Raw genomic sequence first — 17,406 nt, 5'->3', positions numbered from 1 at the left:
CTCTGTTTCTCCTGATATCTCTCAGCCCCATCCTTAACCTGCACTAAGTTTCCTTTCCAGGTGATGAATACGGGGGGTTTTCCCGTACGACGTGCTAGGATCAGGTCTGACTAAAGTGCATGGAAAACAAGATGAGAATATCGCAGAACGGTAAACTCACTGTAATCACTGCTTCATTCACAAGGCCTCACAGTAGGCAGTATCTCTGAATTGTCTCCAAGTTATTTAACAGACAGGAGGACACCCTACCCAACTCTATTCTGGCAATCATTCAGGTCGCCCTCAAGATACCAACAGCTGAAAGCAGAATGTTGAGGATTTACTTCAAAGCAAATCATGGCTCTGCTTTGTTATAAGATATTTTAAGACAGCTATATTTAAAAGAATGTAAAGCAGCCATCTAAACCAGATGATTTTCATTTAATGGATAATGCTCTAAAGGATCTTGCTAATTGAAACAATCACACAACTCTCACAATACTTCCTTTCCTTATTACCATACCTAGGGTATCTAAGATAATAAAAAGAATGATTTGTGTTTACTTCATTAATTTTGCTACTACTTATTTTCAGTTCTTGCTGTGTATCCTAGAATTTCACTGTATTTTTCCTATACACCTTGCACATAACAAGGGGGAGATCTTTTCTATAAGGGCTAAAACAGGATCATAAATGTCAGTTTGTCAGGGAACTTGGGTGCAGTTCTAATGCACGAAAGTCCCGTTCCAAAGAGAAGGCAAGGGAAATGAATGAGCTGTTAAAAGAACTGGAGCATAAAATAGCTTTTGTATTTATTAAATTTTTGTATTATTTAAACAAAAAGACACCACTGAAAAATTAATTCTAGTATCATGCTCTTTCTTTAGAAATCTATTAAGGTCCAGAAGACCTCTAAGAACTTATAAAGGGCAGAATTTCATTTTTAAAGAGCACCATCTCATCATTCATTGACAGTTATCACAAGCAATCAACAGCTCTTGAAGCCAAATCTGGTATCTGTAAGATAGCACAGGCATTCCTGCAAAGAGCTCATGTGAGGGAGCGAGGAAAGTCAGCAAGGAGGTGAGCACCGGTGTCTCCCACACACCACCACCATGCTGGAAATGCACAGATATAAACTAAATGAACTGAGAGCTACTCAAGATGAACTGAAATCAAACTCACTGACAATTTGCTTTATTATTTGCAATCCATGGGAGCCATCTGCTTCCCAGTAGGCTGGGGGTGGGTTTCTTTGTCTTACTCAACCCCATTCGAGTAACTAATAAAAGAATAAAGCACAAACGCTGCACAAATGCTAAAAGCAGAGTTGTTCTTAGATGTTTGCTAATCAAAGAGAGGCTGCTGATCAGCTACTCACTGGAGGTATCGATTCAGCTCCTGCTGGCTGCAGCGGGACCAGTGGAAGCGGTGGAAGGCAGCTTGCACGAGGGGGGCCATGATGCTCCCCAGGCGGACTTCATCCCCACATCTGTTTCCTTGGCCGTCGTGCTCCATGCCTAAACTGCCCCAGCACAGGAGAGAGCAAGCACAGTCACACTGGAGATGAACTCCAAGTGTCCAAACAGTTTCCTTTCCCAAATTTTGCCTGTGGGTGATTGCGGTCACGCTCTTATATCCCACAGCCCAGCTCCGCGTGAGCAAAGCGATGAGAAAACAGACAGGGTGACACTGAAGTGAAAGGGCTGCTCCTTTACAGAGGCACTGGCCCTTAAGAGTACTTCCACGTGATTAACTCCACATCCACTTTCAAAATAGACTGAAAACGCCATCTTTGGACTTCTGTGTACGTATGTTTCTGAATAACTATGGCTAAATGAATCCATTTCTAGATTAAGGATCTGATCTCCTCACCTGGAGTATTAAATGAAATTTATTCCTACTCCTAACTGGAGCCATTCAGAAGTTGCTTAATTTGAATTAATCTGCAATTGTAGCCAAATATGGGAAAAAACCCACACTGCAAGCTAGTTACACCAGCTGCTGCTACTGCCCACTCCAGCAGTTCCACGCCGTTTCTATGTCAGATAGCCTGGAAACTGTTGGGTGCTTTCAAGAAAATTTCCCCCAGTTGCAGACATTTTAAAAAACTATTTTGGCATTATAATGAACGTATCCTCTCCTTCTCTTTGCTAGGATCTTAGATTGTGTTTTTCTGAGCACACTGTTTGATTAATGTAGGCACTATCTGCATGTAATCGAAGCTGAATTAGGAGATTAGGGCTGGATATGATTTCAGGGATCATAGTCAATCTCCAGTGATCTCTCTCCTAAAGCTCAGCGTACTCTTTACAATCCTAATTCAAAAATTCTGGAACCAAATAGCAGATTGGCATCAATTCAATGTCCCTGTGTAATTAAGATAAGTTTACAGTGAGATTCAATGAACTTTGGTGATTTTTTCATTTAAAGCCCTCAATAATTTCTGATACAACAGACAGAACAGGACCTGAAGGCTTTCTTAAGGAAAATATAATAGATTGAGACTGCTCAGAAAAAGCCTTCTGGGAAGTGCTGTTCTTCCAAAGAGAAAATGGGAAATCAGTGGGTGTCCTCTGCAAACAACGAAACTGAAATGCTCTGGGAGAAACCAAATCACAAACACATCAATAAAATGATTACATTTTTATAAAGTTGCAATTTCAGTGCTTAGCACTTTGTTTCTATGCAGTATTTTATCCTTTGCCAGCAGTAACACATAGGATGTGCTGATTTAATATGGACTGTGCTTGAGAATCATGTATTCCATTAACTTAAAGAATTCATATTTCATCCTAATGAATACTTTACATTTCCACCAGGGGACTATAATACATCATTCAATCTGGTTTCACAGCAGTCCTGGGAGGTATTTTGGTATTAGTTCCTTTTTCCATTTGAAAAATACCTAAATATAAAACTTAAAATCATAAATAAAGTCTTGACAGAGCTAAGATCTGAAGCCAGAGCTAATCCTGCACATGATTTCTTAACATAAACTTCATCTTCCCACTGTCATAGCTATCCCTCAGTATCAAAGACATCATAAGGTGGGATATGGGATGCCCATGGTTCTACTCACACATGTCCAGTTTCATGAGCCACCACGAATGCAGATGAAAAACCATCTTCATGATTGAGAGTGCAGCTTCGAACAGGATGACACATTCCAGTGACTGGAGCATAGCCTGTGAGAAACACCACGTTTCAGAAGAGGAACAAGTATGGAAAGGTGATGTGTGGTGAGAAGCTCCAGGAAAACACTGTTTTCCTCATTGTGACACAAATACAGTTGAGGTAGTCCTCTCATAGGTAACAAGAGACCTCTGCCCCCAGATGCTTAATAATGTGCTCTCTCATCCATGAAACAGATGAGATCAGCCTGTTAAACTAAAACTATATTCCTGGCTCACCCAGAAGGTTGTTATCTCATCTAGAACCATTCTGCAATTGCCTTCTCCCAGTACACATGGCAACAGAAGAAATGGATACCACACACTGCTGTGCTACAGCTCATGAGCTCAGTGCATTTGCAGCCCTCAGGAACACATGAACGAAGCCCCAGCCCTGTGCTGACAGCAGATCCAGCCGACCCAAAATGAACAGGAGATTTATCCCCTCCAGTGAACAAACGTGATCTTGCAAGAGGCAGAACTATGAAAGAAAGGAAAAAGTGCACAATACTTGGCCCTGCTGTTCCAGACCTCTTACTAACAGCATTTCCTGGCAATCTTTACTGCAACAACTTTTCAAACATAAAATCTATTCCTTATCTTTGAGCATTTTCAGAATTGTTTACATAGGGATCTCATTTGTTTGGCTTCAGCTAGAGCAAAGAAATGATCCAATAAGTAATCCCATCAGTTAGAAAGGATGCAATACATGAAACAGTTACAACTGAAAACAGCCATATGCAGAGCATTTGGGGAAAGAAAGTGTTGACCAAAACTAAGCAAAATATACACAATTAAACTATGTGATTAGCTTTACACAAGTGAGAAACACAAATGCTGCTCAGAAGTCCTGCCATTCACGAAACAAAACCCAATGCACATCTTACCCTGCATGCCAGATGGACCAAAATCCTGCCTTGTGAGAAAGATAGCATGGTCGTGATATTCTGCATGCCCGGTGTCTGGCTTCTGTTGCAAGTAGGCCCAGCGACACACATTCTCCAGACTTTGAGAAGGGTTCCCAATCTCTATTAGACTCATGGACTGAGCACACCCAGAAGAAAAGATAGCAATAGTTATCAGCCGAGCTTGGGTGATTTTTTCCCAACCTGTTCAAGCACTTGAACAAATTGTCCACTTCCATTAAAACTCTTGATAGAGATGATTATGCTTTACAAACAAATTTCACTGAGTCAAGAAAGAAAGAAAATAATTAGCATTCACAGATTCAATATGGTTTCAGTGACATATACATAAGGTGTAAGACATGACGAGAGAAAAAAAGGACAGGTATTTTCACTATTATGTTGCAACATACGTTAAAATTTCTATGCTATCCTAGCACCAGCTGACACCATCACTTCAAGCCTAGATATATGGTTTCCAGCCTAGCGCTGGGATCCCTATGGGATCTGCAGTGGTGTCAGGCCAGCAGAGCCCAGTGCAGTGTGGGGAGGGCAGAGCCCGTCGGCCGCAGCAAGGGCAGACCACAAGCACCCAGCCCTGGCTCATCAGCCACTTTTTCCACACACCCAAGCTGTGAGGGTTGCTTGGTCAGAGTTCTGAACACCACTGGATGCTCTACTGAGTGTAAACACTAAGTCTACTTTGTCCAGTTGTACGAGTCATAACTCTGAGAAGCAGATGTTCCCAAAGACTGTATTTTAAAGTACCTTTTCTTTAACCCATTCTGCATTTCACCATCATTCAGAAAGTAGCCTCTAGCTTCCCAGTTGGGTACACCTTTATTCTGCCTACAAGCCACACGCTACATCACTGTTTTGCCATCACAACTTGGCAGACTTGAATGAGCTAGTATGTGTTAGGTGGGTGCAAAGGACAATTCCCTTGGATAAGAAAGAAAAAGGTGTTTTAAAATCCAGCTACTGTATTTAGCTTTTTTTCTCACCAATAGTACTTAAGAATTTCCAGCTAACTCTTGTTAATATCGTGCATTAAGACTTAAAAAAACACATTGTATGTGGGATGTTATAAAATATATGACTAACTGACCCACTCCAGGCCTTCCAGGACTTGTAAGAACTACATATGCAAACCCTGGCTTTTCATTTACAAAAATTATATTACCATGACAACATTGTAATCATAACATAAACCACTACAGTTTAGACGCTATACTATACTGTAAGCATTTCTAATTCTCAGATCCACAGTTTACAGCAAAAATAGCCAGGGCCAAAAATAAGAGAGAAGTAACATAGTTCCTGTTTAAATACAGATGTGTTTGACATGTCCTCTAATTGAGTGCATGATGGAGTACACAGAGTATTAACTGCACGAAAAAGAAAATCCTCAAAGGGTTGTGGAAGAACAACTGGAGTTGATAAAAGAAAAGCCTGCCAAACTGAGGTCTGATTTTGGCAAAAATGGGATATTACAATTCTGCAAGTGTTCAGAAAAACAAATTAATAAACCAAATAGAGGTACAGTTTGGATTCTGATACCACTTTGGAATGAAAAGGTTGTAATATAATCCCAGGCTGGATCATGCTGCTTCCAGCCATAATTCCCTTGGAAACAGAATAATAACCATGCTGAAATGGGAGAGAGAAGCAACGCCCCTACTGCATCTTCATATGTTTATTAGAACAGACATGAACAAACTTTGAGTGACTAATACAAGGCAAAATCCTGGCTCTTCAAGCAGAAGTCCTATTCAGTTAAACTAAGTGTGACCGTCACTGAGGTCTTGGGTTGTGTGCATCAGTGCTTTAAGAAAAAACAAGAAAACTATCTACATCATCTCCACCTTGATCTCATTTCTCCAAAGCTTCAGAAGAGAAATCTGTCCCATTAAGAAGTCCAGTCCAGTGAGAAATCTTACTGGGAGATTCAAAAAGCAAAGAACATTGTAATGTGAAGTTGAATAATTTTAAGCTGTGCGTATGATGGAAAAAAATCATTGACTTTGTGAACTGTAATTCTTTGTCTCATAATGATCTTTCTATACCTTCTATGAAATGAAAGTAATTTCATCTTATAAAAGACTGATCAGAAAATAAAAAGTATGAATTATCAACGTGTGCTTTGTTTGAGGTTACCTCAATATTGACAATGAAACCTCTGCATGATCAGCAAACAAGTGAGGAGTATGAGAAAGGCTTTTATTTCTTCTGTCTTGAGTCATCTCCTCTCTGCCTCCTCAACAGCCACCCTTGCCAACGGACCCCAGTACAAAAGCAAAATGCTGGTGTGAAATAACACAGGACTTCTTGAGCCCTCTTCTGATGAAGACTGAGTCTGCTAGAGACCAGATCAGCCTGCTGCTGCAGCTCCCATGGTTTGGCACTGTGTTGGCTTTTAGCATGAGTCAAGAACAGTTTTCTTTGTATACAGAAGCCCACCCTGGAGAGCAAAATCACTGCCTCAGGCCAAGAGCATCTCAATGCCTATTTACTACAGCAGAGATTTTAGAGTTTCTCTTCGAGCAAACAAAAGGAGAAGCAACTGGCTAATGTTGAGAATTGTGCTTTTTTGTTGTTGTTGCAACTAACGCGCTGGGCAAACTGAAGAAAAACCCTCTGGCATAAAAGGGGAACTAGAACATGCACTTCTGTAAACATATTTCAGTTGACAGCCTAACTTCTTTTCCGATGACACAATTTTTACATCAGAAATGCGGCATGTGTAAAATTGATTTGCTTACTTTAAGCTAGGAAATGAGGCATCCATTAGGAAACCCATTCTTTTAGGTGTCTATGTGCTACAGATGTGAACGGCAAACCTCAATCCTGCATCCATAGGAGGACTGCCAAAGACTAAGAGGAGAAACTCAGTCTACCTGCTGTACAAAAAATACTCAACTCCACTGAGAATCAATATCATTTCTCCACTAATCCTCTGTCTTTCTTCACTGTAACGTAGATGCCTAAAAAGAGAAATCCACTTGGTTCCTGGAAAATTTTCACCTGAATACCCACTTTCTGCAATTTTTAAAAGACTTCCAAATAAGAATGGCTCCAGCAGTACTAACAGTAACCTTGGCACATTGCTGGGATCTTCCCACGCTCAAGAATTCTCAAATAAACAACAGTTCACTATTCCTTTATCCAACATTAGCAACTGATGGCAATGGCTAAGCAGAATGACACTGTTTGCAGTTGAATCTCCCAGCTCCATCTTGGGTCATGTTTAATTTGGAATTGGTGTGATACCAGAGTAGGAAATATTGTATGGTCAAGGAAACACTGATTTGGGATCTGATTTATCCCCACTGTGCTATGCAATTGCACTGGTTTGGGCCAAAGGCCCATGTCCTCTCCTGATGGCAGATGGCAGGATGTCTATGGAAGATACTTACAGGACCCAAGCGTAGTTTCGTACTTCCCCCAGATAACCTCCAATTGTCAGTGGTTTTTGGATCAGAGATTTCCTGAGATAGACATGGCTTTACACTGTATTTTTATTTTCTTGCTCAGTTACCCTGACGCCAGAGATAAATGCTGCTGTCCTACAGGAATGGTGCTTAGGAAATCATGGGACAAGGCACAGCTAACAAGGGCAGATGTAGCATGTTTTGGAAGGGTGTCATCCAGGAATTTACTCTTGCAGAGATATTAGATAACACTTGATAATACGTTCTCTTGGAAGTCAGCAGGAAGCTTTCATCAAATTTAGAAAATCCCAATCCCTTATTAAAGGGACAAAGCGAAGGAAAAAGAGCAAGAGAGAAGAACAGTGTGCAGCAATAAGGATTGCAATTAAAGCAAAATTCCCTCCCTGTCACACCACAGACAGTCTGGGGGCAGCAGGGTGGCTGTGCGGAGGAGGTGGAGGTGTTACTGTTGGCCCGCAATGGGCCTGCACTGCCAGGAACACGCGAGCCCTGCAGCTGGCCCAGGAGCAGGCCTGGCGGGGAAGGACCTCTTTCCAAAGAGGACAGCAGGCCTGTGGAGAGCATTACTCAGCTGATCAGCAGGAAAGCTGCCAGTGGAAAGAGAAACTTTCCTTCTCACTGCAAGAAAAGAAAAAGATCTGTGGGCATTTCAGAGAGCTGCTGATGGAAACAGATGGATGTGTTTGCCGAGAAATGGCAAGGCCTTGGCTGGGAGCACAATCACACGTGGGGAGACACCATGGAGGGCTGTGAGGATGGCCTGCCCTGGAGATACAGCTGGGATCCCTGCTCTCAAAAACCCAGCATGTGCTGACACCTTCCAGTTGCCTTCTTTTCTGACTCTAGCTTCATATCTCTTGTACTCCTCTTTAGAGGGAAGTGGCAGAAAAGAAAGTCACCACAAATAGAAGAGGACTGAGTTGCAACAACCATTAGTACAAAGTGTCAAAGGAGGGCAATAAGAAATCATTCTAAGGTCATTACTACATAGATACAGATGTCTTTGAGCCTTTGTTGCTATTTGCCTTGTCTTTCAGGGAGTTACCAGTATGATGTTCAGTTCTCTGTTATTAAGACACCAAAGAACAAGTCGATCTGTACTGCAAAGCCCTTCAAATACTTCTGGAAGGAATTTGGAAACTAAGACATCAAATAATTTTTCCTTAAGAAATTCAAATACAAGGTTTTATTTGGAGAAAACTGCAAATTTAGTCTATATTCTACCCAAAGTTTTCCAGAGCTTTCAGCTTGCCAGTACATGTAAAAGACACATTGGTATCACCCGTACAGCGGCAGCTTTCATTAACCAATTACTTTATTTATCTGCCATTTGCAATAGCTAAGTACAACTTTACAGTGGTGTTGATGAGTAGGTACTTGCTAACACGGACACAAGAACGGGTCAGAAGCTTGCTGGAAAAGCACCTTCCTCAGCTCATCCATTAGGTGGTGCTCCAAGAGAACCAACAGAGAGGGCTCTGCAGCTCCTCAGCAGCTCCAGAAGGAGCAGAAATATGCTTAAACTTGTCAGACTCCAAGCTATGGCAGAAAAGTTGAAGCATTCTTGGAAGAAAATTTAATGTATGACTTTCCCTTCTTGAACGTGCAACATCTCTGCAAAACACACCACTTACATTCCTTCTACTTGGCACTTCTATTGTTCATTGTATATTGGATTAGATCTTTTATATTCTTCTCTTACCCCGAACAAGACAAGCAAAAAATAAATAAAAAGAATTATCTAGTGTCCATGGTAACCAACCTAACAAAAATAGCTCATTCAGCAAACTGTCATTTTGCATTCAAAGGATTTGTAAAGCTTTCTTATGGCAGCAGTTTGTAAACATTTTTCAGTCTCTAATTCTGAATAAATGTAAGCAGATCAGGAATACAAAGTACTATTTATGCTGTCAGCCAACTCTACACTCTTCAAGGTTCCAACAAATCACTCCGGGAAATTACAAGCTATGTGTCTAGTATCTAAATAAAGCAATTCATCAAGTCACACAGATAAAATTAAGAGGGACGATATTTTCTCTCATCTTTATCCCCACACTAATAAAAACAATGCAAAAAAACAAGAACAGCAGCCAAGCCTATAAATAACATAGAAGTTCCTGCCTTGCCACTAAGCCCACGCAGAATCAGTCACTGGAAATGGCCAGAGACTGGGACAAGAACTGCATCTTCAGCTGGCTTTGTAGAGCACATTGCAAGATCATGGCTTGATTCCTGCTGACACTGCCAGGTGTTCCAAAATTCACATAATAAATAGCATTCATAAACAAGAAAACACACATAAGTGGGTTATCATTCTCAACCAGAAAACATCCATCAGTTCTTCAGACTCTTTCTAAGGATTTTCTGCACCTGAAGATATCCAAAACCCAACCAACAAGATCACAAGCCTGCTGCTCTAAGTGACCCTGCTCTGAGCAGTGGGGTTGGACTACACTAAGCCCAGAGGGACCCCTCCAGGCTCAGCTGTTTTGCGACTACAGTTAACAAACCTAGTGTCTTGCTGGGCACAATTGCTCTCAGACTGAGCCTTCACCCCCTCCAAGGACAAGCAGAGAGGAGGGGAGCACTGAGCCTTTCCAGCCCAGGTCAGCTGAAGAATGGTGAGGTTAAACATCTGAGTTAAGGGAGAGAGCTGGCTTGTCCTTCCATCCTAGCAGCACCACCTGTGCTGCTCTCTGGGAAACAGACAGAAAAGCCTGGCTCAGGCTAGACTGCTGCTTTCCGGCCCAGCAGAACCGAGCATCTTGCCTGCTGGCATTGAGCTAAGCCACGCAAAGGTCAGATGGCACAGACAGAGAACACCTTTTTGTGAAAAGATCGAAGGTAAACTCTTGTCCCAGATGAAGGCAGCAGGAGCTCTGAGTAACTCAGACATGCAATTGAAAAACCCTTCTCACTTAACAGTCCTGTCCTGTGAGATTGCAGGAAGCCATCTCATCTGATGCTCTTAGTGACTCCCTCTGTCCCCTAATCTTTCTGAAAGTCTCTCTGCCCTGGTGGTCAGGTTCCTCTTTTAATTTGACCAAGTTCACACGGCCCAAAAACCATCGTTCTGGTGCCAAAACTCATTTGAGGCTATCAGGGGGATCCTCCCCCCAGGTTCCCAGCCCAGTCAAGCACCCCCCAGCCTGTCTCATGTCATGCCAGTCTGCATCCCAGTGACCAGAGCTGTGCATGCTGCTCCAGAGGAGAGCTCAGAGGTGCCCTGCACGGCCACAGCCACATTTCCCAAGAAATAACTCTCATAAATTCTCAGGTAGCTGCATTTATTGAAATGCATGCAGTTCCTGTGAAAGTCTTAATGACTTTTTTTTTCCAGTAATAACTGGCTTAATCACACCCTTCACAGCAAATGTGTGCTATTCTCTGCTGCCGTCTAAGGGTGGTTCATCTGCACACAAAGTCACCATTGTGGATGGACAGAGCATGGGGCTGGAGCCAGGAATTTATGAGCTCTTATCCCCAGACTGCCAGTGACCTTCCGTGTGGCCTCGAGAATAACGCTCAGAGTCTTTGTTTTTTTAGCTGTAAAGTGGGAAAAATAATCTTTATTCATCCACCTCAAAGAGGCGATGAGAGGATTTTATGCAGTGCTCAGGGTTTAAAAGTTTCAAAACAAATTTTATAAGAGCCAGTCAGGGCTTCCAAGTCCATTTGCAGCTAATCTCTTGCCACCTCCTTCGCACTTGGTGATCGTGGTTCTTTGGCTATTTCCCTGCGTGCTGTAGAGCTCACTGGACTACAGAACTGTTACAGTCAAAATAGATCTTAATGGAAGAATTTGCTAAAACACTGAATAATATTCTCACGTGATTCTGCATTTTCCAGGATTTTGAACTAATCTTCCTACTACCTAAAAGGAATAAACAAGCCAGCTCTTCTTTTTCCCTTTTGAAGAAAAATGCGCAGCATGTGCCCTGTTTTACTCATTTGCAGCATCCCATCCCATCGCCTCAGGAAGTCAATGTAAAGAAGATACAGAGAAATGTGCAGTAGCTCCCCAAGCTACCACAGGTACAGGGCAGGATGCAAAACCCATCCGAGCACCTCAGCATGTCATTCTGTGCCAATGGTCTCGACCTGCCATAGCCTCAGCCTATGTCCAGAAGTGATAACACACACAAAAGTACACTTCAGTAAAACAGTGTCAGGAAGAAGTAATGGCCCATGGAGTAATTTTAACATGTTGTCACCAGGGAACGCCTATTTTTTCATCTTATCGAGACAATTAATGCACTTAATAAAATTACTGAAACTTTTGAAAGTACAGCTCTGTTTGGCTGAAAATATTAAGAACTAGCTTCAAGAAATGGAGTACCTCCAAGCAAGAGCCACAGAAAAGCTGGTTGCTATGCAACTCAAGTATTGTCCACATTATTCTTATCAAAAGATGACATTGTATAAAATAATATAATCATCTTCTTCAAAAAAAACCAACACAAAAAACCCAACCACAATACAGTAAAAGGCTGCTTAGGGGTTGAGAATTGGCAATAGCTCAGAGTGCTGTCAGAAATCTGACACTGATGGTACATACTTCATCAGTTACAGAACCATAATGTAATTATTATGATTATTTAAATGGCACCCTTGATAATATATATAAATTACCTTCAATAAAGTCAGTGAATCTGAAGATATCTGCTACATGCTTGGAAAATAAATGCTTACTCAAGCAAGACTGGCATAATATTTTCATCTTGCAAAGACAGGCAGGCTGCTTAACGCACGCACCGCCTCAACTTGTCCATGCACCATTCCTTTTACTTTGTACATTGAATATATATTTCAGAAAAACGTTAGTGCTGGTGTCTTTTAGCAGGCTAATAAAGTATTGAGGGCTTTGTTCTAATTACTCAAGAACAGGTTCAGAAAATAAGAACGATCCAACTTTTCCCTCTGCACAAGAGAAGTTTTCTTCATGGTTATTTGGGTTAGCTCATTTGATATTGTGATCTGTTGAATCCTGCAGCATAACTAAAACATTGTCCACTACAGATTATGGGTTAAGAACCCATTAATGGTCGATCCATAAGCAGATCATACAAAGCTACCTGCAGCAGCTATTCAGTGATGCAGTGAAAGGCCCACCAGGAAGGGAAAGTATCCATGCTACACCAACTCTGTGAAGCAGATTAATGTCAGATCAATAACTTTCAAATTATCAATTGACAGTGCTTTATTCTACTCAAGAAAATAAAGATTCCCAAGTTGGAATGAGGCCTACTGTACGTCTTCCGTCAGGAAATGCAGCAGAAGCAGAGTTCACACCACTACCAACGCAGATTGATTGAATTCAAGCTGGACATACACAGCAACTATGAAATACTTATCAAATAAGGACAGCAAAGAAGTGACCAGTCATGTGGTAATTCCACTGGCTTCTACCACTGCTGCAATATGAGATATTTTTGAGAATTATTAGTCGATCTGCAGTCCCTCAAATTGCTGTCATTACAGCAATCATAAGGATATTTCATTTATTTCATAATTTAATGTGATTAGACACACCACAAACTTTTGATCACAAAACAGAAGATGTGACCTTTTTACCTTTTATTTTAGGACACACAGCTGAGCGAGCTTACCCAAAACACTTACTGACATCGTTGTCTATCTCTACAAGAAGAGCAGAGATAGATTGGCAAGTTTAGTTGAGCAGGATAAGTGGTGACTGTCAGAGGAGCCTCACCACCAATGCTCAACTAGCTCTTTACCTTTAGGCATTTGCATGAATATACATGGAGTCTTCCAGCCCCCAGGTTTATTACATGAGCATACAAATACCAGCAACCTCCATTACAGAAAAAGCCATTAGATTTTAATGCTCTCCTTTCAGCAGCTGGACATACAATCCTTAAACAAAAAGTTTATCAATGTACTTCAAACATCCTCTTCCAGGTACCACAGAATTTGACAGTGATTTAGCCCACATAGGACATCAGTACTGAGGAGATTGAAACTTTTGAAAGCCATGTAGCATTTAATTCCTCTTTAAGCAAGTTTTGCCCATGGAGTAATCCCTCCCTTAGAAACGGCAAGAAAACACTTGGAATTCTTGACTACAGACTCAATCTGCAGAGCTCTTGCCTTGTGGCCCCTACCTCTCAACTTTAAGCACACGTAGTCCAACCCATGTGAAGCACAAGTTGAAGTGAGTTCTTAGAGCAAGGATCCTGCACAGCTGATCCAGCATGCATTTGCTGATACGTATATATTGCTCTACCACAAAACTTCACATTTTTCTTAGGAACCAAGATGTTTGTAAGGTTCCATGGGTTATTTCAAACAAGTCTGAAAAGAGAGACTGCCAGAGCTAAGCAGCAAGATAAAAAGACACAGGGAAAACCCAGAACAAATAGTGGTTATTTCCCTAGTGGGAAGTTCAAATTGTAAAGAAATACCTATAAAGATGCATGTTCTTTGCATTCATAGACTATGAATCAAGTTCAGACATCTCGATCTCCTCCATTTAACATAACCCCTCCTTACCTTGCCATAGCTCAGCAGGATTATCCTCACCAGGACAACATTGATGTGAGCTCCCAGGGACTCGTCATGGTAAATTTCATTAACCTGCAAAAGAGGTCAGAGCTTCAGCCACAGTGCTAGCAACAAGTAACTCTGAAAGCAAATGTTAAAGCAGCACCCTTGCTTTGCTGTCAATTAAGACAAAGATCATTTGTGATTATACATAAAATTCCAATGATGCTAGAAGGAAATTTTTTAATTTCTAGCCTCTGAGCAGGCCATAATTCATTTTAAATCATTTAAAATCAACATAACATCAGAGCCTTCACGTTAGTAGGAATTTAATTGCCAGCCTAAACAGACTTATACATATGTGTATCATGGTGGACTCTATGACAAAGCTCCTGCCACTGAGGGAGGCCCCCAGTCCCTTCCCTGTCCTACTGTGCGTGCCTCCCTGACCTCGAGCCTGCACCCTGAAGCACGAACCAGAGGAGCCCTCTTCTGGGTGAGACCACAGATAGGAAAGGGGCTCAGGAGCAGAGGGACAGATCCTGGGGCTGCCTCTCTCCTGAGAGGGATGTGCTAAGTCAGCTCAGCTGCACCCTGTAACACCTCCATCTGGGACTCTTCAAATGGCATTCTGACAAGAGGATATACTTCCCCCAGAAAGCCTGGTCAGCCACATGGGCTGACTGGATTGTATGTCACAACCAGTGTTAAACTTCGCAAGCAGAACAAAAGCTAAAAAACACCAGCAAACAAAAAACTTTTTTTTTTTTAACAGAGCTATGTAACTGAATGCACACACTGTTACAAGACACTCTACAAACACTGAAAAGAGAATGGTAAATATTTACAGTGCAAAATGAAATGTGGATGTATAAAGATGACTTAGGAAACACTGCCACACGTGAGCCAGTCAAATATAACAGCTGTTAAAGGGGCCGATCTGGATATCCCATGATGAATGGATGCATAAGGCCAGGCCCCTCGCTGGCACCGAGGTGCTCCACCACATGGCAGGGGTTTGGCTTCACAGATCAGAAGAGGCAGACAGGATTCCCTGCAGGGCAAGTGTCATCTTGGTAAAGATTGCACCAAACTGGTCCACTCCATGGATGGAAACAAATCTCATTTCTTCCTAAAACACAGATTCCTTACTACAGTCTAATAAGTAATATTCAGAGTAACTTTCATTAGAAACACAACAATAAATAGTGTACTGTTTCTTCAATCAGCCCTACTTTCAATGGCTCATCCTTTATCTCCATATAAACAATTAAAACTGAAAACACCAGCGTCAATTTTACTAAGCAATCCCTATTGACATTTTGAAGTGGATTTTAATTCATCTTATCAGTATTTTGAATGTAAGAGCCTGATGTTATGCCTGGTAAGAGGCCAGGTTTCACATCCTGAGCATCCCACAGCACTGGCTGTGAGCAGCAGCCTACCCCGACCTGCTGATCTGCTTTGTAAGCAGTAGCTCTGGAAATTACACCACGTATCCACGAGTATCAATACGACTTCAGAAGACTAACTTCACATTCCTGTATCTAAAAGATTTTTACTTTGAGGACCGTTACCGAACTCAGATTGTAAAGATGTAAGATATGAACACGCATTCCACATTACAAACATTCTTTCACCCAGGAAAAAAGACCCTTGCATGTTGTCAAGGGAGGCAGGGATATTAATTTGCCTCATTCTTTGTGTACAGGGAAGACAGCGCACGCATCAGTGATGCGAGGCTGAAATACACTGTAAATTACCTATACGTGAAATGAGTACTGAACAAGAACTCCTCTGTAGAAGACAGTAAGCACAGCATGTAAATAAGAATTTAATTAGTTCATAACGCATAATCCAAATTGCTGCACACCACTCTCTCATTAACTTCCAGAATTTAACCTAAGCCTCTTCTAACAATGGCTGAGTAACAGAACAACCGTATCACTGTTGCGTGCCAAAATGAAACTTGGCATGAAAACGTGGATGGAACAGAATTGAAACACTGTTTGACTGTTCATGCAAATGACATCTAACTAACAAACTATGAATGAACAGAAATGCACGAGCACTGTAAAAAAGCTGCTCGGTTCTCTTGGGATAGTGGATTTTCTGCAGGACACTGGGTCAACTCAAAACTCCGGGTCTTGGTTTCATTAAAAAGGACGAATCCAACCCCTCCTCACACAGCAGCTGAATGGAACCCTCTGCTCCTTTCTCAAAGCTACACCGTGGCTTTCCCAGCAGCGTCTCACAGCGCACAGATAATGCATTGAAACAGATGCTTTACTTTTTTTTTCCAGTATGACCTAAATTGCACCTATTTGTTTCAGGAAGTTATTAAAGAAATGAGATCCAAGTGACTGAATGCTGTGCTCTCACACACTGACAGGGGCCTCCATAAACCCCCGCTCAGCTTCCCTAGGCTTCCACCTGCCAACCCCACAGGAGAGCAGCGTGAAGCAGACACAGCCCATCACGTGGGGCACAAAGCGACCCAGCAGCCTGCAGGCCCCGAGCTCCTGTCCAACACAGCTGCTGCACCGGGTGCTGAAGGGCTTGTTCTGAGCACAGATCGTCAGACAATGGACACAGAATAGGTTTGGATGTCTATATATTAAACACAGGTGTGAAAATGGTTGCACAGTACTTCTGCAGCGCTTTTACTCTATTCCCATGTGTTTCTGCAGGGCATCCTGATTTATATCAACCAAAAATCAGAACAGATCTCTCGCCCTTAGATCAGTAAGGGTCACAGGCTGAAACTGCGCTGCTGCATAAGAAAAAGAGAATGCACAGAGCTCATCTCAAAATGACAGCCCCTGGACCGAAGGCAGGGAAGATTTTTGCACTAAATCTCGTTAGATGTCCACAGTGATTCAGCGTTTACAGAGGGCAGTGAAGAAGGTTGGGTAAATCTGAAGGAATTCAAAGCACAGTGAAACACTGTAAAGAGACTTTTGCAAAACTATCATAGTTCACAAGCTATTTTGGGATAACTTTGTATCACGGTTTATTTTTGTGGGATATCTCAAAGCAAAATATGCATTTCTATTCTTGTTTCTGTTTAGAAACCAGGTTGGCACAGATTGGTGCTGCTTAAGAAAACAAGCACTTGATTTATTACTTTTTCTTCTGTTCCTCTCTGCTTATTTTATAAAGTCTTCTGCCCTAAGCAAGTTTGAAGCCAACATAGTAAGTAGAATACATTAAAACAGAAAAAACATGAAAAAAACACAAAATCCAACAACTACAGTAAAGCTAAGCTTTTGTGAGATGCATCAGGCTTCGTTAAGGAAGCACTGCAAGTTTTTAGTATTCAGCAAAACGGGGTCCAATACTCTAAGGGAATTTTAAAACTGCTGTAATGCAAATAGTACCAAGCAGCTGCAG

The 17,406-nt window shown here is 41.7% G+C and overlaps 1 protein-coding gene across 1 annotated transcript in view; it reads right to left on the bottom strand.

Annotated features, from left to right (window-relative positions):
* The window catches only part of ADAMTS2 (ADAM metallopeptidase with thrombospondin type 1 motif 2), a 169,587-nt gene that overhangs the window by 28,935 nt on the left and 123,246 nt on the right, over positions 1-17,406 (bottom strand). The window contains exons 5-8 of the mRNA XM_021410855.1: positions 14,023-14,106; positions 4,040-4,196; positions 3,062-3,167; positions 1,361-1,504 (exon numbers count right to left, since the gene is read on the bottom strand). Coding sequence (XP_021266530.1) covers positions 1,361-1,504; positions 3,062-3,167; positions 4,040-4,196; positions 14,023-14,106 — 491 coding nt within the window. The remainder of the gene's footprint in view (positions 1-1,360; positions 1,505-3,061; positions 3,168-4,039; positions 4,197-14,022; positions 14,107-17,406) is intronic.

Source organism: Numida meleagris, chromosome 12 (assembly GCF_002078875.1).
Source record: "Numida meleagris isolate 19003 breed g44 Domestic line chromosome 12, NumMel1.0, whole genome shotgun sequence".
Classification (NCBI taxonomy): domain Eukaryota; kingdom Metazoa; phylum Chordata; class Aves; order Galliformes; family Numididae; genus Numida; species Numida meleagris.
The sequence above is the reverse complement of the archived record's forward strand: the minus strand, read 5'-3'. Positions and strand labels throughout refer to the sequence as shown.